The following is a 22,400-nucleotide window of genomic DNA, read 5'->3' on the forward strand; positions in this document are numbered from 1 at the left end:
TGTGGCACGTAGCGGGCCGCAGCCCTGCGGCCGCTCGTGCGGCCTGGCACGTGCCGCAGGCCGCCCCGCGGGGCAGGGGTGCCCGCCGCGGCCCCCACGCGTGGGCCCGTGTGCCCGGAGCGCCCGCGGCGCGGAACGGACGGGCGGGCCAAAACCTCGGCCCGGTTCCCCCGGGAATGGGAGCGGGCGGCAAGGCCGGAGGTTGGAGCTAGTGGCTCAGGTGAAAAGAGAACCCGCGGCTGCGCTTAATTAAAAGCAATAGTCAGAGACCTGTGCAGGGTAACGTGTATGGAGATTTTTGTGAAGGGGCTTAAACTGGGACACACATCTGTGCTTAGCTTAAGGCAGGGCTACTACTCCAATCCTCAGCCCTAAATGCACTGCCCAGCGCTGCTCCTAGAAGTGCTGGTCCTGATGCCCGGTGCTTCCCTGTGCCGAGATTCCTGCCCTCCCAGAGCGTCCGAACCCGGCCCATCACGGACACGCTCTGCAGGACTGGCAGATCTCTGAGCGTTACCACCCCTGGGCTGGGAGCAGAGGATACATGTTAATCTGTCTGCTCATTTGTCAGTGCTACAGTTCAGTTCTTTGTCATCCAGATTGTTTAATTTGGTAAAAATCAACCTGGCAGTACAGCAGAAAGCTTTGAATAGAAGAAGGGGAATTCTGAAACATGTTTTTTCCTTTGCAACCGAGTGATTATTTTCTTAAGTCTTATCAGGCCGTTCAGAGCTCTAGTGCTGAAACGCGAGTGAATGCCCTTTTGCCTGTGATGTTGGTGCTTCGTTAGAGGACGCAGTTTTGCCTAGACAACCTAGCAGCTCTTTCCTGAGCAGCRCAGCACCTCCCCTTTCCTACAGCTGGTGCTCAACAGGTGAACAAGGACGTGTGCCTGTGAATACACCCTGTGATCCATCAGCAGAGCTGGGTGTTTGTCCGTGCAAACCCCCAGCCTGCAACCAAGTGTCCTGAGAGGGACATCCCACAACGACCTACTCAAAACTGCAGCACGACTTGGACTGTGGTGGCAGTTTGGGTACTTCTTGCACACTGAAAGCCTGTTTTCTGAGTCTATGTATGTATTTGCTTTTTGTGGTCACAAGCTGTGTGTGTGTGTGTGTGTGTCTGGTGGGTGATATCTTAGTCTTTTGGGCTTGTTACTGTATGATTGTGTTTATTGGCAGTCACAGCAGTTCTGTATAGCTGCAAGCAAGATTGTAGCAGGATGATAGTGCTGTATTTAGATACCATCTGTGATAGTGCTATTTCATCTCTAATAAAAGAGAAAAATAGTCGCAAAACAGGTGAAACAGTATTTTACTATTAGAGCAGCTTTGAAAAACTTTCTTGTACATGCTTTTCTTTCTTTTCTTTTTCTCTCTCAATGTAGATATGGTGATCCAAGTCCACCGTCTTAGTACACGTAGAACCTTACTGGGACATTTACCAAAATCAGTAATAATAAAAAGAAAGCACTGTGGATTAGTGTCCTTATTCAGGAAGTGAAAGCCTGTTGTTAATAATAGCAATAAAAAGATACTTAGATTTATTTCACACACTAAGCCTTTTTTAAACTAATAGCTTAAAATAATTTGGTCTCTAGCTTTTGGATGTTTTATTCATTTATAAAATTGAATGAGGTTTCTCTTTCGAAGTTGCTAATATTTTGAGGGAAGGGAGAGGAGGAACGTTCTGTGCCGCCTTGCTGCTACACGTACCGATTTAAGCTTATGTGCAATAACTCTGTTCAGGAAGTGTCCCCAGAGTGTTGAAGATGCACTRCAAGAGCGGTTTCCTTTCCGGGGAGCGAAGGGCAGCTGGTGAGGACGAGCACGCACGAGCTTTTCCTACARCTTTTCCGAGGAAGGCCGAGCAGGCAGCAGGAGCCCCGCTTTCCTGCACCCGGGTATTTATTTGCCTACCTGCCGGCCTGCCAGCCCTGTCGCTGCTTCAGCCTCCCGACGCAAGGAGGGCTCTGCTGCTCGGGCCGGACCCGCCGCGAGCTGCGCGGCAGGGCTGGCTGGCAGAGCCCGCTTGGCAAAGCCTCCAGAGCTGCTGCTCTTYGTGAATGCAGTGGAAGTGGCTAGAGGCGAAACATGAGCGTGGGCCTGACGTGGCTGGACGTGAGCCATGAGTGCTGCGTGTATGACATCTTCAGCTAAATTCCACTTCTGTCATCAGTGGTAGCAAATCCYTCTGCATCTGAATTAGCAACATGTGTTAGAGTGGGGCACAGGATACAAACTTCAGTAGGAAGGCTACCTCTGAGATACTGACACTTACCCTTTGGAAGTGTCCTCCAACTCACTGATATAGTTTTGGCTCTTGATAATAGATATATATAAAACACCTGACAAGATATTTCTATATCTTATTCTCTGTGAACAAGCAAGAAGTTTTGATGCATGCTTTTGAATCAGCACTATGCCTTATGTAGTGTGTAGCTTGTCTTCTGTCCTCAGTCTTTAGGAAGCAGCCGTGGCCCTGCAGCTGGATGTGCTTGCTCCCCTTACTTTGAAAAATGACCAAAAAAAAATCTTATTTCTTATCAGGCTAAAACCAAGTAGTAGATATGTAGAGTAAAATAATAGCTGTTCAGTAGCATCTGGTTGTTAATCTCAAACTATTTCCTCCCGCATGCATTTCCTTCCTGTCCGCTATGTAATAGCCTCCTGAAGAGGCAAGTGTTTCTAGAACTTTAATACTTTAGTTGAACACACACTGAGATTAATATGTGGGGCTTTTTCCCATACCACAGACCACATCCCATTGCTGTCAATGCATTAATTATCATTACATAGTCTGAACTGCTTGTTTATGAGCAACTGCTCGTATTTCAGTGAGCAGTGCATGTTGCTTAACATTGATCTTTGTGTGAGATTGCTGAGGTCAACTTTCCAACTTGAGAATTCTTTATCCTCAAAATCCAAGCATGTTTGGTTTCTGTAACTAAGTTATAGAAAGTTACTTAACTTTCTATACTTAAAGAAAGTATAGAAAGAACTAAGCTAAGTTTCTATAAGTTAAATTTCTATAAGTTTGTGTTTGCCTCCGTTGCTTTTCTTTTAGCCAGTGCTGCTGTCGTGCTCAGCAGGGTGAACGGGACTTACTGGGAGAGCAGAAGTCACTGCATTTGAACTGGAAGCAAACCTGAGCTTCTTGAATGCCCCGTGTCGTTATTTGATGACCATTTTTTGCCACACTTTTCTCATGCTGAGTTTGCACTGTTTGAGTTGGCTTCTTGGGTGCAGCTGCTATCAAGCTGATTGAACTTRTTATAAATTGAGAGTTTTGTGTTTATCAATTATCATTGTGACACTATCGTCTTTCCCTAGTCGTGCTGCTGAACAACCTAGCAAAGGAACATAGCACCTTTAGAAAGTTACTGTTGCCTTATGGTTCAGTAAAACCTTGTTCAGAGGTGGCATTTTGACTGGTAATAGGCAGAAATAACATCTCTGAGTGCCAGTGCTCCGAAAATCTGCTGTGTGCCCTCCCTGTGTCCGCAGCCTCGATGCTGGAGCACAGTGAGGTTGGGAGGGGGCGTCGCGAAGCTCCCGCTCTCCGTGGCCCACAGGTAGTGGGGCCACCATGAGGTGTCTCGGCCCCCAGCACCCCAACCGTGTAGTSCTGAGCACCGAGTTCTGCACCTCCAGCTTCTAAGTGCCCTGAAAAGCAGCTCCGTGATACCAGCTGCTTAGGCGGTTTTGTGGGCAGAGATACCATCTTCCATGGTAATGACTAGTGCAATTAGGAAAAGCAGATGAGCAATTAGGCCTACTTCCCGCCTTTCCTGCCTGCTAGCAAAGCCCAGAGATAAATACAAGCTGAGAGCACTTTATACTCTTTATACAGAATTTACTATATATCCTTTGAGAGACAAGGTGGTTGCTGCATGTAGAGATTAAGTGAAGTGGTAGAAGAAACAGCAAGCGGACCTCTCTGAGGAAAAGAAAGGTAATTTTTGTGCCGTGAAACATGGAGAGAGTTTAATGGGATGACAGCAGGTGAGCTATAAACCTTGTACCACGCCTGGCTCTTAGTCCTGAGTAGAGTTTTGAATTTCAGCTTCTCAGGTGTTGCCGAAGAGTATCCTGTAGGCCTTTCTTGAGGATGAGCAGTGGGAGATCAGAGAGGGCATAACCGGTTTGTGGGAGATGCCCCTAGATCAGCTTGGTTGTTGAAAGCAAACTTATAAGTAGGCATGACAGTATGAGCTGGTGACTGCTCACAGTATGACAGGTGAGCTGACAGTACGTGTGTATGGTTGTTCCTGTAGGTGATCAAGGCCAAGTTGCAGTGCCGTTGCCRTATGGGATGTTGACGTGTCAGAGAGTGGCAGTGCCGATGACTAGAAGATGATTTATTTGATACGGTGTATGAGGAAAGCAACTCTTTAACGAGGAAGCCTTGTTTGCTGCAAGAGTCCTTGTGTTTTTCAGTCTCGGTGTTGTAGTGCAGTGAAGGAGCATGTTAAAAAAAACATCTCTAGGTGGAAGAATAGGGGATTAGGTTGAAAAGCTTTTCATGGATCTCTGTGGAGAGGCAGTTTGGTAGAATCTTTTGCTCGCTCAGTATTCTCACACACTTCTAAACATTGTTTTTCTGTTTTATATCCCAAGTGTAAAATGGGAAGAATGATCAGTTCTCTTATGGAGGTGTTGGGAAAATATTTGCATACATTTAAAAGCATCTGCTAGCCTAATTTAGTGATAAGTACCATAGAAGAGCCTAGAATCTTAAAACTTACTTGCGAATCATCTTGAATAGCCTTTCAGAACTGAGTATTGAAATTGCCTAGTGGGCAATGGGGCGACAGGAGAAAGGATGAGGGAGGAGAGAGCAAACTGCAGCATCGTTACAACTGCCTGGCTCTTGGTTGTATATTTGCTAAGGAGCCAGGCTAATATTCTCTGAGTTTAGATTTTTCTACTGTTTTGCTAATTGTAGCCTTTTATAAATATGATTATGTAAATAATAATACACTACAGTAAAATTTTGTAGGGCTTATTATATCATGTGTTTTACTTTTAAGGCAGAGTGTGGCATCTATGTGCTTTGACACCTCTTCTATCAGCTTGACACCTTTTTTTCTTGTGGTTGAGAATTTGATGATTGTGTTCCTTTCTTCCAATAACTGAAATACCACTTTTGTACATGCTAGAAAATAACTAACCACAGCACCATTTGCAGTGACGCATATTACGTGTATAAAAACTTGGTGGTTAATAGCATATCTCAGCCTCTATGTATTACTCGGTGTCAGGTGCAGTCTTCGTGGTCTTGTTCTCAAGATGTGAACTTTCCCTCCTCAATTTTTCACAGAGTGCAGTTGGAGCACTCCCTTTGTGAGCAGTGGAGTTGTTGAGCAGGTCAACTATGAGTTAAATTCCAGCATTTCACAAAACTTGTATTGAGAGAGTATTAAGGATGCCAAGCCAGACATTGAGAAGCGAAGTGATAGGTAAAATTGTTGGAGTGACTTTCACTTTCCCCTTTTTTTGTAAGCTGTGACAGCCTTCAATGGTTACAGTGTGTGAAATTGTCCTTCCCTTACTGCTGACCTTCCCCTCAGCCCGGCTCATGCTCAGCACAGAAATGTCTTCTTTACAAGGGAAAGCCATACTTAYGTTATTCTGGCATCATTTACTACCCTCACCTTTGATGGTATTTATTAAATGCACTTCAAATACTCTCCCGTATGTAGAACTACATAATATTTTCACAGTTTGTCTTCATGAATGTTAGTTTATTCTAACAGCCTGTTAAGAAATACTACAAGAGATGTGAAAAGGTCGTTGCCCAAAATTCACACTGGATCCAGGCTTTTCCACTTGAAATGGATTCTGGCAAGGCTGAGTCAGGAGGCAGCAGGTCTTTTCTGGAGTGGGCCCTGGATTCTGCAGCTTTGGTTCTGCGACTTCTCAGCAGGTTCTCAAAGAGCAAGGTAGATCTGCAGGAGCTGAGCTGCTCTAATTGCACTAAATTCATGTTGTCTCTCCTGCAGTAATACCCTTATAGCCAGGTGAGCATCAGGTGTTCATCCCTGATTGACAGAGAGATGCTGAGGACTTGCTTTCAATCAGTATGGCTTTTCTAAGGTTCTGGGTTGCAGATGGGATGAAAAAGAAAAAAGAAGAGAAAACCAGCATGCAAGGTGCTGTTGTTGTGTTCATACTGCTAGGAAATTGGTTTAGTATTTTTTATGGCTAATTTTTTCAGTCATTTCTAGCAGTTTGCCTTCTCCTAATAATTGGGAAGGATACTTGGCTTTTCCTATTGCTTGACTAAGTCAAATTGTTCTGTTTCCTTCTAGTACCTTCGCCAACACAGATTACAATAACAGCTGAAGATTTTAAGACTGTCGTGCACTGGCAATACCCAGCTGTTTCTGAAACTGCTCGTTTTACAGTAGAAATCAAACCTTACAAGTAAGTTCTTATTTTTTCATAATTTCCTGTACCTCCTATTTTCCAGAAGCATATAAAAGCAATCAATCTACGATAAATGGTTGTCTTTCTATTTGGTGAAGTCATGTAGCGWTAAGTTAAGGTTTCCTAAGTGTAAATTAAGGCAAAATTTATCAGATGTTTTGTCATAAGCAATATACTGCATAATAAGTGGCAACTATATTAACTAATATTTGATCTGTTTTACAGCCGTGGTGCTTATAAGACTGTCTTGACTTGTGTGAACATCTCGGCTCACTTTTGTGATCTCTCAGGGGAAATAGAAGACCCCTTTTCCTCCCATTGGCTTCGAGTTAAAGCTGCTGTTGAGTCGGAACAGTCCGAGTATGCTGAGTCAAGCGAGTTTGTTTTGCAACAGCAGGGTGAGTTCCATACTGCAAATCATGTATTTTTTTCCCCTAGTATTTTAAAAAATGAATAGAATTATCTCTTGTGCATTAGAATGTCCCATTTAGGAATATCATAAGCTTAGGAGTCCAGACTGAAATGAAACATGAGTGTTGTTCAGTAGGARTTTCTTAGTTATGACTCTGTAGGGATGTTTGGTTTTTTTGTCCTCCCACAGTGGCATATGACTATTTTTCCAGGGCTTTGAAAGCAAGGAGGTTGTGCTGGTGATGTTCTTTGTGCATCCTTGTTGTATTCCTGCCTGCTGGCAAGTGTAGTGGTAAACTGCTGCTGGGAGCCTGGGTCCCACAGAGGTTGCGCTCAAGTGAGCGGGCAGTGAGGTGCTGTTTTGGCACTGCAGCCCCGCTTACCCAATGGTGTCTTGACCCTGCACTTTCCTGGCAGCTATGGATATCGCCTAGAAACTGCAGAAGTACCTGTACTATCTGCATCTGGTTAAATAACAGCTCTTCCTCCTTCATTTAAATGCTTTGGGCTGTTTTGGTAGGAACACCACACTGTAACATTAATGCTGTAGAATTGTGCGTGCAGTCTTCACGCCAGCCTTTCCAAAGCCGCGGCACGAGCCCCAGCAGGACGTGGGGGCGCCAAGTGAGAAGTCCAGCAAGAGTGAGGAAGGGCTAAGAGATTTCCATGTAGCTTGAGAGTGTGGCAAGTACTTGCCAAAGGGATTTTGCCCATGAGACTGTCTCTGGCCAAGCACTGCTTGGGCAGTGCTTTGGGAAGAGCTGGGTTTCTGCACTGCTGGAGTTGTGGGAATAGAGAGTGTCCTTATCCTAGCCCTTCCCTCACACAGTGCAGTYATGACTTGGAGTAGTGGCCTGTTCCAACCGTTTCCCAAAGGAACAGAAGCCCTGGAAATCATGCTGAGTTCCRCAGTGTGCAGGAAATGGGCCTATCTTCCATACGTCTCTGCCACAGTAATGTTTCCGAGGAACATGAGACACATGTTCAGTCAGATCATTAGAGAGCAACAATTCACAGAGGCCATGGCACCAGGATATCACTCTTCGTAACTTCCTGTTATTCAAGATGCTAGTTTTTTAGTTTTTCAATTGGCCTTTTTCGTTTTGGTACTGTATCATTTTTAGTTGAGCATGGTTTATGGGTGGGGCTTAGCCAGCAGTATTTTGGGTTTGTTTTTTTTTTCTTGTTGTCAGTGAACTGAATTGTTGTGGACTTATATATGAAGGAAAGTTGTGAGGCTTTTTTTGTTGTTACTTTTTTAAGAGTAAAATTCTCTGGATAATCTGTTATTTCTGTTTTAGAAGCAGATTCATGCTGCTGTCCATATGCTCTCTTTACTTCTCAGTACCACAACTGTAGGATATTAACAGTGTTATAATAGACACGTAATTCTCAAATCTCTAAGTTATGGAATTTAACTATAAATAGCAAGTTATGTTTATATGTCTCAATACTATGTCAAAACCTTTGGCCTAATGGGAAAGGTATGATGTGTTTCAGTAAAAATAGGACCACCTGTATTGCATCTGTTAAGGCAAGATGACAAAATCATCGTTGATATTTACCATCCTCAATTTCCATCTGAGGAGATTTGTCCTTGGATCACAGATGTTTATTCAGATGTCAGATACACAGTGACCTTTGAGGACAGTAAAAATCAGGTATGGTTCAAAGTGAATACTTCAAATTAAAATATTTATGTTTTAAATACATAAACAGGGCGTTTGGCCCTTTAGTAGTAGTGGTTTTTTAATCTTCAAAAACGCATAAAACTGGCAGTTATCAGAAGAACAGCTAACATATGACTACAGATGCAGAGTGGGGCCCTAAAATTTCAAGTGGGTCATGGTGAGGATAGGACATGCAGTTGACCAAATGCACATCTAGTATAAAAATTAAGGATTATTACATGAGTTGTATGCAAAAGTTAGGATTACTTGTTTACATGCTATTGTTCGTGCACGTGCGCTTAAAACCTTGGTAACTTTGTGCCACTTGCACCGTTCTAGGTAGACCTTTTCTAACAGATTAACTTTCAAGATAGTGGTCCTGCTTCATTTGTGTACCAATCCCAGAGGTTGAACTCGAGAAAATTCATAGCAGATTTGTTTGTTTATAAAGTTAACTTTACATATCCAGGTACTTTATTGAATAAGGAATTTAATTTAGTGACTTAAGAATGTGAATATACACTATCAACAAAGCCTATGTTGAGGGTATTTGAAAATTTTACCTGTAAGCACCACAGTTTGATCGAACACAGTTCCTTGAGATAGCAAGTAAAAATGTTCGCTTTTGGAAATAGCTAGTAGAAAAAAAAATTACAACTTTAACAAGGCACATATACGTCTTATCAAACAGTATTGTTATGTGCTGGAAGTGTTGGAAGGTATTGTAATTTTTATCTTGTTGTGTTTAGTCAAATGATGTAATACAGCTTTTCTTTTGATAGAGTAAAAAGGAGCTCCGTGCAGACGATTGTAATATAAAGAAATGTAGCCTAGACATCCCAATCTCTTCTGAAGGTTACGTATACTGTGTTTCGGCGAAGGGAAGTTTTTATGATGATCTGATACTTGGCGCCTGGTCAGAAGAAAGCTGCATTCCTGTTCCTCTCAAGCAGACTTTGAGTAAGAGAATTCTAAAAGCTTAGTAAGAATGTAACTGAAAAGCTGCCACACACAGTCCAACCAGAGATTCATTTTAGTTCAGTATTCTGACACTGCTACAGCTATGAGCTGGCTTGTCCCCTAGGAGARTATCAAAGAAGGGAAAACATAGTAATTCTTGCCAAATATGCTTTTCCGGTTCTGAAGACTTACAAAGATAATACACTATTTTCAAGCTGGCCATGCTCTGGGGCGGGGAGAAAGCTTTTCCTGCTTTTGAAAAAATTCTACTTTTGATTCTGCATGATCACTGGTGTTACTAACAATTAAAAATAGGTCATTCAGTGAGTTGCAAGGCTTTCAGAAGCAGAACGTCCATCTTGTAACAAATTGCTTCTTGCTGAATCGTGCCTCCGAAGAAAATGCAAGTAGGCTTTCGTGAGCTTGAAGCAGCAATAAATTTGTGGTAAAAAAAAATTAAGCTATCATCTTGCTTAAGATGATCCCTTGGGAGAACAAAGGCAGCTAATGACCCAACTTAGTATCTCTGAAAACCTCTTTCAGACTTCTTAGTGTTACTTAAAATGGACCAAAATGTCATTAAAGACTAAAGAAAAGAGGTGAAATTGGTAACTTTAAATGTTTCTTTATAGGAGGAAGAACAATATGCTTGGGAGAGTTAGCTGTTCTGCGTTTTGAACAATTTCAGTGGATGTAGATTATGTGCAGTAATTCTTCTGTCAGTTAATAGACTATCACATGGACAAAGTTTTCTTTTTTTAAAAAAAAGTCACAATTGTCATCTCTAAGGAATGAAAACTTATTTATAAAATTCCCCTTTCTCTATAAAAACACTGTTRTCTTCATAACTTGAAAAATTGTTTGTCAGTATAATTTTCGTTTCGTGTTTTATAAAGCCAGTTCTTGAGAAAGGTCACGTATTGCAGCTAACAGTTCTGAGCTATTTTAGTTTCTAAAGTTATTCTAAATGCTACAGCAATGGTTTATTTTCCAAATTTGACAATTTTTTCTCTAACTTTCTAGGCTCAAAAAATATTGTAGTTGTGGTTGGTGTTATTCTGATCTTTGGTCTGTTTTTGAGTACGCTTTATGGCTATAAGAAATTAAGGAAGAAGAACATAAAGCTGCCTAAATCTTTGGTAAGTTCAGACTTCTCTGTGTATATTATTATTATTATTAATATCAATATTTACTTTCCAGATAGACAAAGCTGCTTAGTTAAAATGTAACTATCTCACTGTTTGCTATGCTCTTGAGAATGTTTAGAATTTATGTTAAGATTGTCACAGTGTSTGCAATCTGCTTTAGGATTAGCATTCCGTCTCTTTTAATTGAAGCAACATTACTTGGCCCATTTGGAAAAGCAGGTCCTTACTGCACAGAGATGCATTTATTTCATTCTAGTGCCAGCGAAATGCGTGAGGTGTCTTCATTTTATGGTAACATTGTGATAATGCTAATTGTGTAACGTTATTACAGTAACATGTGGAGTAAGAAAGAAGGTAGCAGTGTAGGGAGAGGGAAGAACTCGGGGAAATGTGGCAGTGACACGAGGCAGTCATGGGGAAGAGCAGGCAGCAGCTGCTCAGCCTCGGCTGCGGGCAGCTTTTAGTCTGTCAGCAGCAGTGTGTTGYTATAGGCAGCATCTAGGCCCACGTACCAGCTGAGCGTGTCTTGACTGCATGAAAAGTGAGACACTGGGGATTTTTCAACTTTTTTCACGCTAATRTGCTAACTGTCTGAATTCGTACTGTTATATTCTTTGTACACACATGGTTTTTGTGAAGACAATTTATTATAGCCAGGGATACTTTCATCCRGAATTACTCAAAGCTGTGACTAGTAGATGCCTTGTTGCCCTGGCTTTCCAAAACTACTGTGATACCCCATCAAAGGGATTAGGAAAAAAAAGGGAGTATCACATGAGGAGAATGGCTGCTACAGAATTGCTCTGAGCTTACCGGTGTGAGCTCCAGGTTCACACTTCAGCATGTCTTGGTTAAACTTGTTCCAGTGCCCATTCTCAATTTGCTGTATATTGCCTTATGCTTGCTAGGTGTTCCAGCATATCGGACCCTCCCCTGCTATGTAAAGGTTTTGGTTGAAGTCTATGCAGTCATTTCAGATCTTGCTTCCAAAATGTGRCTGTCTTATACGAACAACATTGGGTGGTTACTTTTATATTATAAGAGTGTCTTAGTTTAAAYGTGCTGACCACCCCTGGTTTTAATAGGAGGGCACCTAACAGGAACATGAATATAGTGAAATGGAGCATGTTGTTTAGAAAAGGTTGTCGTGCTAGTTGTCTTCTGCTGGGTCACAGGTGCGTCTGATGTTATCAGCAGTACAGCTGTTATTAATCAGCATATATAAATGTTATTTATTTCTCTAAAAGTATTTCAGGATACTCTTCCTGCCACCACCTTCAGTCATTCCAGAATGTGCTCCTGAGAATTGCTAGGACAACCGCTCAGAAAACAGGGTTGAGACAGGAACTGTTAAGTACCTTGACAGTTACTAATTCTTCTTTGGCTGTGCCATTTATATGTATCTTGGACTCTGAATTCCACCTGGGAAACACTCTAGGCTGTTAAGATGATGAAAGACCTGAAACGTGAGGTGTTCTTGTTGGAGACATGAAAATATCAGAACACATGTGTCATGCCAGGAACTACTGCTAAGATACAACTTAGTCTCTCCTGTTGACTCTCAGTTTACCAATATTGTATTATGTACACAAAAGTGAAATATTAACTTACCTACAGTAAATATTTTTCTTCAAATAGTAACCCATATCTTAATTACACTTTTTACTGGAGATGCTTTGCATGGCATTCAGATTTAATACAGGAGGATCTGTTGATTCTTCACTTTCAAACTCGAAATGACCACGTGAATTGCTAGCTTATGTAAATGGTGATTCAGCATCTCTTAAAGAAACTTTGATACCAGGAAACCCATGAGGTATTTTTCTTCCAATGCCTTCCTTGTTTTGTGGATGGAAATAAGTATCTACTCTGTATCACTCTAGGCAAAAGTCACTGTTTTCAGTCTTGGATGTATTTGAATAGATTACTYTATCCTCAGGATTCATCTTGGTAAGAGTCGCCAGGAAGCAGTGTGAAATGCAGAAACTGTGTAGGGGGAAAATAAGGCATTTTTCCWAAGTCATTTTAGAAACAGGAATCTAAGGCCATGTGTAAGTTTTTAAAGGACAGAAAATACTCCTGTGCTTTGGTCTGATTTCTTTCTTCTGTTTGTGCTGTAGTATAGAGGGTGCGGGGTGGAGGGAGGGAGGGAGGTTAACACKGTGGTCAAGGCAGCTTTTAGCCATATTTTGTATAGCATTCAATTTTAATTCCTATTCTTAAAGTATTCCAACTTAAATAGGGAATTATCTTCTCATGTCACTTACTGTATGACTACTGGTGAAAGATTTTTACTACAAAAAGCTGCAGCTCTGATCCCTTTAAGAATAGTATAGGTATATGTGTATATGATGTATATAATGTGTATGTGATATATATGGAAAAATACTGGATCTTTAGGTTTAGATTTTTTCAAGAAGTACAACATCAGTCCTAATAACTCTTCATTAGATTTTAAGTATCTGCACCTTTCTGATTTTATTTTCTGCAACTACGTTTTTAGTGTCAGCTTCTGAAGTATGGCTAGTTCTCAACTATGCTCATGTAAAATTACCTTGRATATTCTTTATCTGGTGTATGGACTGTTCCCATATAACCGCCGTGATTCTCTCTGRATATTAATTTCCAAAGGGCAGCTGTGTTATAGTGTGGCATATTCTGGCTATTAAGGAGAAACCTTAATGCCATTTTTACTAGTTTCCAGTGATACACCTTGACTTTCAAAGAGATCCTCTCACTCTAGTTCTGATAAGACAGCTGTTTGTAAAATTCAGATTACAAGTAATTCATTTTCATGGAATATGGTGGGGGTTTAGTTGTTTTTACATTATTTTTGTCTTTTTGTTTGTTTTTAATGGAATAGTCTGTATAACTACAAAATGGAGGTTCTTTATTTAGAGTTTTTCTTAAACCCCCACCATGTTATTTTTCCCTCACCATTTTTTATCACTGTAGCTACATCCCARCCCTTTCAGACTTGACCCAACCAGTGTTTTCCAGTCTAAATATTTTATTAAATATCTCAAAAACCAGTATTTGTATACCTCTCAAGAATTTAGTTTGTCCGTAGGAGGTCATGCTTTGTACCTTTAGTGAACTGCAGAATTTGAAAAAGAATTATTGAATTCAAAAGTCCTGTTTCCCCTAAGCTTTATGCTAGCTTTAGGGGACAGCACAAYTGAAAACTTACCCTACTGTATTTCATATGTATTGCTGAAAATATCTTTAAAAGAAAACAAAAAACAGCACCAAATCAAGATAAATCTGAAGAAATGAAGCAGTCTCAAAGCATGTCTGTCTAACGCAGGCTGAAGCCGGGCTCCTGAARGACTGGAGTTTTCAAAGGGAAACATCCAAGTCCATTGCGGTACTGATGCAGTGCTTAATAATCCTGCAGAAACAACCAGGAAGGCTTCAACATAGAAGTGACTGGCAGGACTCTTTAATGATTCTCATATAATTTTAGAGATCCATCTTGGAAGGTCTTTTCTGTCTTCGTTGAGACAGTGATGGAAAATTATACTAGTTACAAGTTAYGTTCATGTATATGTCTAGGCTTGAGAAGGTTGTTGAAGCTGATTCAGAAGGAAGAGTGCTGCTCTGCGGTGGTGGTGGTGATGGTGGCTGTTGTTTTTTCTCCTCCTCTGCTCTCCTTGCCACTGCGAAATTCAAATGACTTAAACACAATTTAACAGGTGAAGGTTACACCTRTGTCATGGAGCTCATCCGTGCAATGTACTTGCACACTGAAAACAGTTTTGTGAGCTTGCCTAAAAGTATTAATCAAAGAGCTGGATAAATAGTCATAGGCTAGTGAATCTGACAGTCTCATTTTGCTAACTTCTGTTGGAAATGATTGTAATAAAATTAAAATAATATCACAAACCTTTGGTAACCTGCACCAAAAAAAAAAAAAAAAAAAAAGACCACCTTTTTGTTGATGTGTTTTGTTTTTTTCCATTGCAGGTCAGTGTGATAAGAAACCTAAACACAAGCAAATTTCTAGAAACAAAACCAGAGACAAAATGCAACTCTGTGGTAAGTCTCATGCCAGACGAGCCAGCGTTGCCAGCTGACGAAGAAGTGCACTCGCTGAAGGTAGAGCAAAATGAAGGAATTACTAATACTCAGAATTCCAGTGAAGGAGCATCTTCTGTTCTYCTGTCAGAGGGACAAGGCAACTCAGGAGAGGTTTCGGTGCAGGAAAGCACTGGGGAAGTATCCTGTGATGATGAACAAAATCATAAAGGGAGAGAGAGTTAYTTCCCTTCTGACAATAACCAGACAGAGATCTGCAGTAACTGTTCAGATGCAGAGGTTTCTACCAAAGAAGTGCAACAAACAGTTCATCCAAGCAGCACGCTCAAGTTCTCGGGCTATGACAAACCTCATGTGCCATTAGATATGTTGATAGATGTTGGTGAAGAACGGCCTGTGGTTGCATACAGGCCCACCGAGCAACCAGGATAGCTGCAGTATTGAACCAGAAGTCATGAAGAACAGCATTACTGAACAACATGGAAAGTATTRATCATATTATGAACATCTAAAAGCTCTAAAATATCCTCCTGATCCAAACAGAAGAACCATCAGAAGAAGAATTTACTGTGATGGGTTTCTGAAATGCAACTGAGGGTAGTACCTGAGGGCAACTTTAAAAAGTGGAAAAAAACTTCACAACCTGTCACTTCCGGAAGTGTTTGTGTATATGGTATAGAGTAAGACAGGAAGTAATAAGCTCATTTCTGTGGAAAACATATTTGCTGAAGGAGTAWAAATCAGTTGCTGCATCCTCATTCCATTCTCTCTCAAATCCTTTTCAAAATTAATTCTGTGAATTGAATGTTCATAAATGAATATTTATGATGGAGGTATGCAAGAACTGTTTGGCAGTTTTTGCCTTTATTAAAAGCATTCTGTTTTTTCTCTCTTCTCTTAAATGCTTAAAGAATATTTTTCTATTAAAAGCAACGCTACTATTAAAGAAATTCTATTACATCTTTTAAGAGTATCCTATAGCTTTTTCATGCACCTCAAAGAAACTGAGGAGCTTGGTTGATTGCCAAGAATCAGCTATTTGCTGTGTTCTGTTTTGCAATCAGAGGGGTGCCCTGAAGGACTACTACTTTCTGTGTTTCAGTTAGTAAATATAAGACTATTTCCTTCAAAACACAAATTTGGTGACTCTAAAGAAGGCTATACAAAAATAGTACTATCTGTGTTTAGCTGCATGAGTTTGGCTTGTTAGATATGTTGGGTAACCAAGCTACATTCTTGAAAACTGGCGTAGCAGTCTGACTGATCCTCATTGAAAGGAAGTTGTTATATGTCCAATTACACACATTCKTTAAAAAATGTTTTCTAAAATTCAAAAGCTTGTTTTCCTTCAGAACATTTCTCTTCTTCTTAGAACAGTATGAGGGTTTTTCTTGATAGAAATCAACAAGAGTCCTGCTAAGCTGTTTTATAGCAGATTAGGGTTTTTCAATTCTTGTGACTTAACAGGAATTCCACCAAACTATCTCCCTCTAATATACAGCTCAAAACAGTAGTGTGATAACCTGTAGCTACTGTGTTAGTCATCTGACAGCACTCTGAATTTTGAAGTATGTGATTATAATTTTGAAAGTCAAAGAATGAAAATTATTTCAAATGTTGAGTCTGGTGCCTATAATCCTTTTTTTTTTTTTTTTTGCTTTAGACAAGACTTTATGGGTTTTTTTCAATGTTAACAGTAGGCTAGGCTTTAATGAAACTTACTTCAGGGGAATAAAGGATATTTTTTGCAGACACAAGATGGTGTGTCTCCACCTTTTTTTTTTTTTTAAGATATTTTTAATGGATGTATCATGTTTGGAAAACTCATAAATTGTGCATATTACAGCAAATGTTTTTGAAGGAAAACAGATGTTATGGTACTTCCATGCTCATGTGTCTGGCTGTTAGGAATACTCATAAAATGAAGTTAGTTTTTAGAGAATCCTCTGAGCTGCTTCCTTTCCTGCCATTATCAGACATTAACCACAGCCTTATGTGCGCAGTACCCAAAGAGTTCAAGAAAATAGCTCTTTCCTTCCCTACTCACAGGACTATAATAGTTCTCCTAGTAGCATTTTCAAATTCATGGGGGGGGAGGGGGAATGAAGTAGGCATGTGTTGCAACAGAAACGTAACGAAAGCAGAGTTGAAAAGTTTTCAGCATGTGCTAACTGACTTTGATGTATTTTTGAATTAGGTTTAAGTCTAATGGGACCATCTGACTTTTTCTGTGTCGTATCCTGGATTGAGCGCCCAGCAAATGGTGTGGGCCCGGGATCTGATCGCCACCGTGTGTGTGTGTGTGTCCCACAGCAGAGGGGCAGGAAGTCTCCCCCTCTCCCCGGCTCTCCCCCTCTCCCCGGCTCTCCCTCGCCCCGTCTCTGGATGCCTGTGGAAATCGGTGACCCCGAGGTGTGTAACACCGCTGCGCTGTGCCATTAGCCGCCTGTCCTGCCCGGGGGGTGGGCGGCCATTTTGTGTGCTTTGGAGCTGTTGTCTTTCCTATCAGGTTTTGTAGCTCTGCTGATTAAAAAAAAGAGATGGAAATAAGTTCTGATACCTTAGAAATTTAGAGATGTCAGGTAAGTGTTGAAGTTAGGCTTGGCTTAACAGGGAGAATTAGGGTACTRGAAACTGGTTTTTGTGGGGTTTTTGTTTGTTGGTTTTCTTGAAAAAGTTTCTAATCATATGTTAATTTGCTGAATAACTGTTTTTGTTGCTGCTAGTATGAGTAATTCTTCTGGCAACCAGGATATTAATTTCTTTTTTGTCGGCTACATGTGAAGAATCTTTCTGTTTCTGAAGAATGTCAGGAATTCATCATATTAACCACTCCATTTGGTTTGTCTGCCTCCAGACTGTGCCATCAGACTCAGGTAAATGCTTAGAAATGTTAGATCTACAGTGTCAGTTGGCACTTTGCATCTCTAATATCAGTATTCTCTGGGCAAACTATTCAATAAGATCCGCCTTATTAGACTTGTGTGAATAGATGAGCTCACAAAGTGATTTGTGTTGTGGATAGTTTTCTTCTGTAGGTTTTTGGTGCCTTTCTGTAAAAGAAGCAATACCCTTTGCCTGATTGAGGGCAGAGGTAGGTTTTAACACCAGGTGACCTTCTCTGATTCCCTTTCCAGTCCTACATTGTACATTGCTCTGCCCTGGATCTTTCAAAGCCTATGGAGCCCTGTGGGTGGAATGGAGCAGCTAGGTAATAGGATACAGTTAAGGGCAGGTGTTGTCAGGATTGATCAGAAGTAACACACAATGTACTCATGAAGACCTAGGCAGGTAGGAGGGTAGTTCTGGGTAACAGAAAGGTCCTGTTGCTCTGTGCTTGAGTCTGTGCTTCAACGTGTCACGCTAAGCAACAYGCACTCATGTATCTAACCTCTTCTTGCAAGTATCCCAGGAATAACAACTGAGGTTGCTCCAGCATAGCCGTAGAGGCCCCTCAAGCATTGCCTTCAGTAGAGCTGTGTCACCTCCGTGCTGTGCACTTGGCCTTGAAAGCTGCTGGGAGAGGGGTGGTTTGAGCCAACCCCAAGGGTACATCCAGGTGTCCCAATTCTCAGTCAGCTTCCAGGTTTTACGACTGTGAGCTGGAGAAGTTTGCATGGAGCATGAACACCAGGTTATTTTATTTGCTAGCTGTGGCTAGCGCAACACGTGAGGCTCGGTGAGACAGAAAGGTCTCACAGAAAGGCCTCGCAGAAAGGACCCAGGTCCCCTGGGTTAGGCTGAGCTCCTACAGCCTCGTCTCCAGCAGCGCTCACTGGTGTTTAGGGAGAGCCTGGGAGCAAGGGAAGTGTGCTGTTGTATTTGCCAGCATGAAGTCCCCTGTCCAGCAGCCTGCTGCAGTGCGGGGACCTCCGGAGATGGGGAACATGGAGCTGCTTTGCCAGCTACAGCTAACAACTTTTTCAAAGAACTTAGTTAATTGTCCATTCTGTGTGAACTTCTCAGAGATTTTCAATTGCTATTTTTAGTGCGATTTTTAAAAGCCCAATCTTTTAAGTATGAAAGCCATGTTTATTAACACCGTTTCCATATTGTCTAAAATAATGGTATTTCTGGGCTAGAAGGCAGCCCAGAAGGCAGCCCAGAAGGAATGTTAGGCAGCCTACTCTACCAGTGCATTACCCTTCAAAACATTTTCAGATGTCTAAGCCAAATCATCTTACAGAGCCCTGGAACAAGCAGCCCATAGAGGTTGTGGAGTCTCCTTCTCTGGAGATCTTCAAAACCCGCCTGGATGCCGCCCTGTGCCCCGTGCTCTGGGTGACCCTGCCTGTGCAGGGGGGTTGGATTAGATGACCTCTAGAGGTCCCTTCCAAACTTAAGGTTTCTATGTTTCTATRATCTTGGTTTTAGCAAGCTCGGCACTCTGCCAAAAACAGACCTGCTGAGCTTATTTTGGTTCTTTGACTCGAATTTGTAACTAAATTGCTTGTAAATAGTATAAATTTAATGTTTTTATATGGAACTAAAAAAAAAAAAAACCCTCAAAAGCAAATGTGCTGTCCTTTTGCTGCTGTTATTTTTTATACTGAAGAATAAATCTTCATTTGGAAGCTCAGTTGTTTATTTGCTTTTTATATKTTGTGTACACGTGTTACTTAAAATGTACAGAAAATGCTGTTTGTGATACACGCACATGAAATACTATATAGCCAGTTGCTCTGCTTCACTTACCTGTATGAGCATGTAGAAAAATGAGTTTTGAAGTGAGGCTCTTTATTTTCAAAAATAAGTAAATGGATATTAAATAAATGAATAACAAAAATAAATGTTTTAGACTGAAAATACAGAGTCTCCCCCTGCTTCTCTTTACTCAAGTCTTGCCTATTTGCTCTATCCTCTGTTCACTATCGTAGGAAAAATGGAGAAACCTGACTTTGTATGCACATAGCACCTTCCTTCCCCCTCCCCACCTGCCAACAACTATTTGAATYCAAGTTGGAACAACCTGGGTGATTAATTACTGAGAATGACTTCCCCTTTATCAACTGCTTCCAGGCTGCGCAGCAAAATTAGCAGTTTTTTTCTCCCTCTCCCTCTCCCTCTCCCTCTCCCTCTCCCTCTCCCTCTCCCTCTCCCTCTCCCTCTCCCTCTCCCTTCCTGTAAGGAAATAGGGAGCAAAGATTTTTGGCAAATAATTATTACAGATTTTTTTTTTTTCTGGTTAAATGGTCACCGTGCAGTCAAGTGCAAACTCAGATCAGTGAAAAACAGTTACGCTGAGAGMGGAGGATGCTGTCCTAAAAAGCTGATCTGGCCAGTTCCTGAGCAATGCCAGACRATTGCATCAACATCATCCCCACGTGCCATAAAAGAAAACTAATAAAATTCCAAAATATTTTTTTAAATACAATAGTAATTTGAAGATAGGGGTGACAAAATTAATGCTAGCACATTTAGTTTGGTTCTAGTGTTTGCGTTTCTCAGAGTTCATGCAAGTTTTAGTGAGAAAGTGTATGGCGATCACAAAACATCCCCRGGCTGGAAGGCTGCCGGGTTGTTAATGCATCCCGCCAAGGAAGCGGGGTCTAAGGAGGGAAAGAGATTTGGAGTGAGGATGTATCGAGACCTGCTGACAGGAAGGTGAGGTTAAGTGCGCTCCCGCTTTCAAATGAAGCCGTTTGCTCCTGGAGAAGAGGTTCCAAGTGGATCCATTTCCGAGGGAGCGGGTGGGCAGTAGCTCCAGCACTGCAGGTGCCTCCTGAACGCGCTGTGGTGTGAGAGGTGCCGGGAGCGTGGGCAGCACCGCAGGCGCTTCCTGCCCCGCACGGAGAGCAGGGAGCAGCGGAAGCATCGCGCCCTTCCTCCAGGCACGCAGCTGTCTGTGGGGCTCCCTCCCTCTGCAGCTGTCCGGGAATTCCGCCTCTTCCCTGTTGGGAGAGCRGAGCGTTGCCCAGGCCTCCTGCCGACACAAACGCAGCCGCGCCCGTTGCTCCCATCTCTCCCCAGGGCGGCGCCTCCYGCCCTCCCGTGGGGCTCCCTGTGTGGGGTGAGTCAGAGCGGCGCGCTCTGGGGCACAGCCACAGTCATCCCTAACACGCCACCCCACGAGGAGAGGAAGCCCTTGGGTTGTGTCCTACTCRGCTGGCAGGCGGCTGCTGGTGCCGGGGTATCGAGCAGCACAAGCATTTGTCCCACTGGGCACTGAGACCCGCTTTCTTTTCCAAGGAAACATGAGCAGCATTTGTGTGGGCCTAGCCGGGCTTATCTACTGGCCAAGCAAGTACCCAGCATCTTTCTCGCATTCCTAAAATGAGCTAAACCAGAACAGCTAGGAAATGGTAATCCCGCGTGCCCCTCATCTCGTGGTTTTTAATCCACAAATGACTCAATAAGGGAGCCAAAACTTAAAGGAAAATAGTGTTCTCTGGGAAAATCAATTGTTTCAATCCTTAACCGCAGAAAAAAAGCCATGCAGCTTTTCAAATGAGAACAGACTAACAGTTCTAAAGAAACTCATCATTTAAATAAAATCCTTTAAGCAGTTTTTCTATGGGGTCTTACCCACAGTTCCTAATGAGGGCTAGTGCTGGTTACCGGTGTTTCGGGGCGATTCAGTGCTCCTGGGGGTGATTAAACCGTGACACGCTTTGCGGAGCCTTTCGCCCCTGAGCTGTTCGCACCTGCGGGCGGGAAGCAGCGAGTGCCCACGCCGTGCAGTGAAAGTCAGTCTCGCTTCCTGAGAGCCTCTCTGTAACAGGTCTTGCGGTGCAAAGCCTCGTCACCTTCACTGAACATCAAAAAAAAAAAAAAAAAAAAAACAGAAAGTAATAGTTCCCATTGCTGATGTTTTTTTTCTTTTAAGTAGTGATTCATGGTCACAGCACTAAGATCGGAAAGGGCTGGCACGTATCTCTACTGGAAGAAGCTGAGGGCACTGGACTTGCTCAGCCAGGAGAGGAACTGGCTTGGGATGGGGCAGGGGGACAGATCTATTGCAGCTGTGATCTGCATAAACAGGGGAGAGGGGGACAGAGAAGAACCAGAGGCAGTCTCTGCTCAGAGGTAAATAATCCAAACACGGAAAAAAACAGTTCAGTTGCAGCAGGGGAATCCCAGTGAGATGTAAGTGAAAACCACTTTGAAAGTAAAGTGGTTGAGAGGAATAATACTGCAGTTAGTCCTGCTTTGAGCGTTAGGTTGGACGAGGTGCCCTCCYCAGCCCTCGTCCAGTATAGTTTTTTTTTATGAATCTCTGCTGGTTGTTTAGAAGTGTGAAAGACAGAAAACCACAGAATACCATTTGGGGCCAAATTAACCTGAACTGCTCCCTTTTTATTGTCCATTCAACCCCAGTAAAACACTAGACATGGGAAAGACCCTTGGAGGAACTGCTTCTGGCAGTTACTAGAAGCAGGCTCTGTGAATCCYGTTTCTGGAGTTCCCTCCCTTCCTGTACCTGCATCGTGCCCACACGTGAAACCTGCCCACACCAAACGGCACCAAATACCAGAGAACCACATCCTGGAAAGACAAYGGTGCTGCTGCTGCAGGAGCAACGGGCTTGACTTTGGTGCTCTTATGGATAAGAAACAATTTGCTCTTGGAGAAAAAGGAAAAAAAACGGTGCTTGCAAATCGAATGAGTCAGGCAGCTTCCAGCATGAATGTACTTGATGTTTACCTCCATGGAGCAATACCCAAACCTCAAGAGAATTAACTCTGTTTACTCTGCATTTAGAGAGGATTTTATTCCAGGAAAAGAAAAGATTCTCATGT

The 22,400-nt window shown here is 42.2% G+C and overlaps 1 protein-coding gene across 1 annotated transcript in view; it reads left to right on the forward strand.

Annotated features, from left to right (window-relative positions):
* IFNGR1 (interferon gamma receptor 1) overlaps positions 1-15,389 on the forward strand; it is a 119,668-nt gene extending 104,279 nt beyond the window's left edge. The window contains exons 3-9 of the mRNA XM_026048195.1: positions 1,009-1,075; positions 6,317-6,431; positions 6,660-6,832; positions 8,346-8,506; positions 9,298-9,475; positions 10,499-10,614; positions 14,590-15,389. Of these exons, the coding sequence (XP_025903980.1) occupies positions 1,009-1,075; positions 6,317-6,431; positions 6,660-6,832; positions 8,346-8,506; positions 9,298-9,475; positions 10,499-10,614; positions 14,590-15,093 (1,314 nt within the window). The 3' untranslated portion in view covers positions 15,094-15,389. The remainder of the gene's footprint in view (positions 1-1,008; positions 1,076-6,316; positions 6,432-6,659; positions 6,833-8,345; positions 8,507-9,297; positions 9,476-10,498; positions 10,615-14,589) is intronic.
* Positions 15,390-22,400: the final 7,011 nt, after the last annotated feature.

Source organism: Nothoprocta perdicaria, unplaced genomic scaffold (genome assembly GCF_003342845.1).
Source record: "Nothoprocta perdicaria isolate Ctin4 unplaced genomic scaffold, notPer1 scaffold_52, whole genome shotgun sequence".
Classification (NCBI taxonomy): Eukaryota; Metazoa; Chordata; class Aves; order Tinamiformes; family Tinamidae; genus Nothoprocta; species Nothoprocta perdicaria.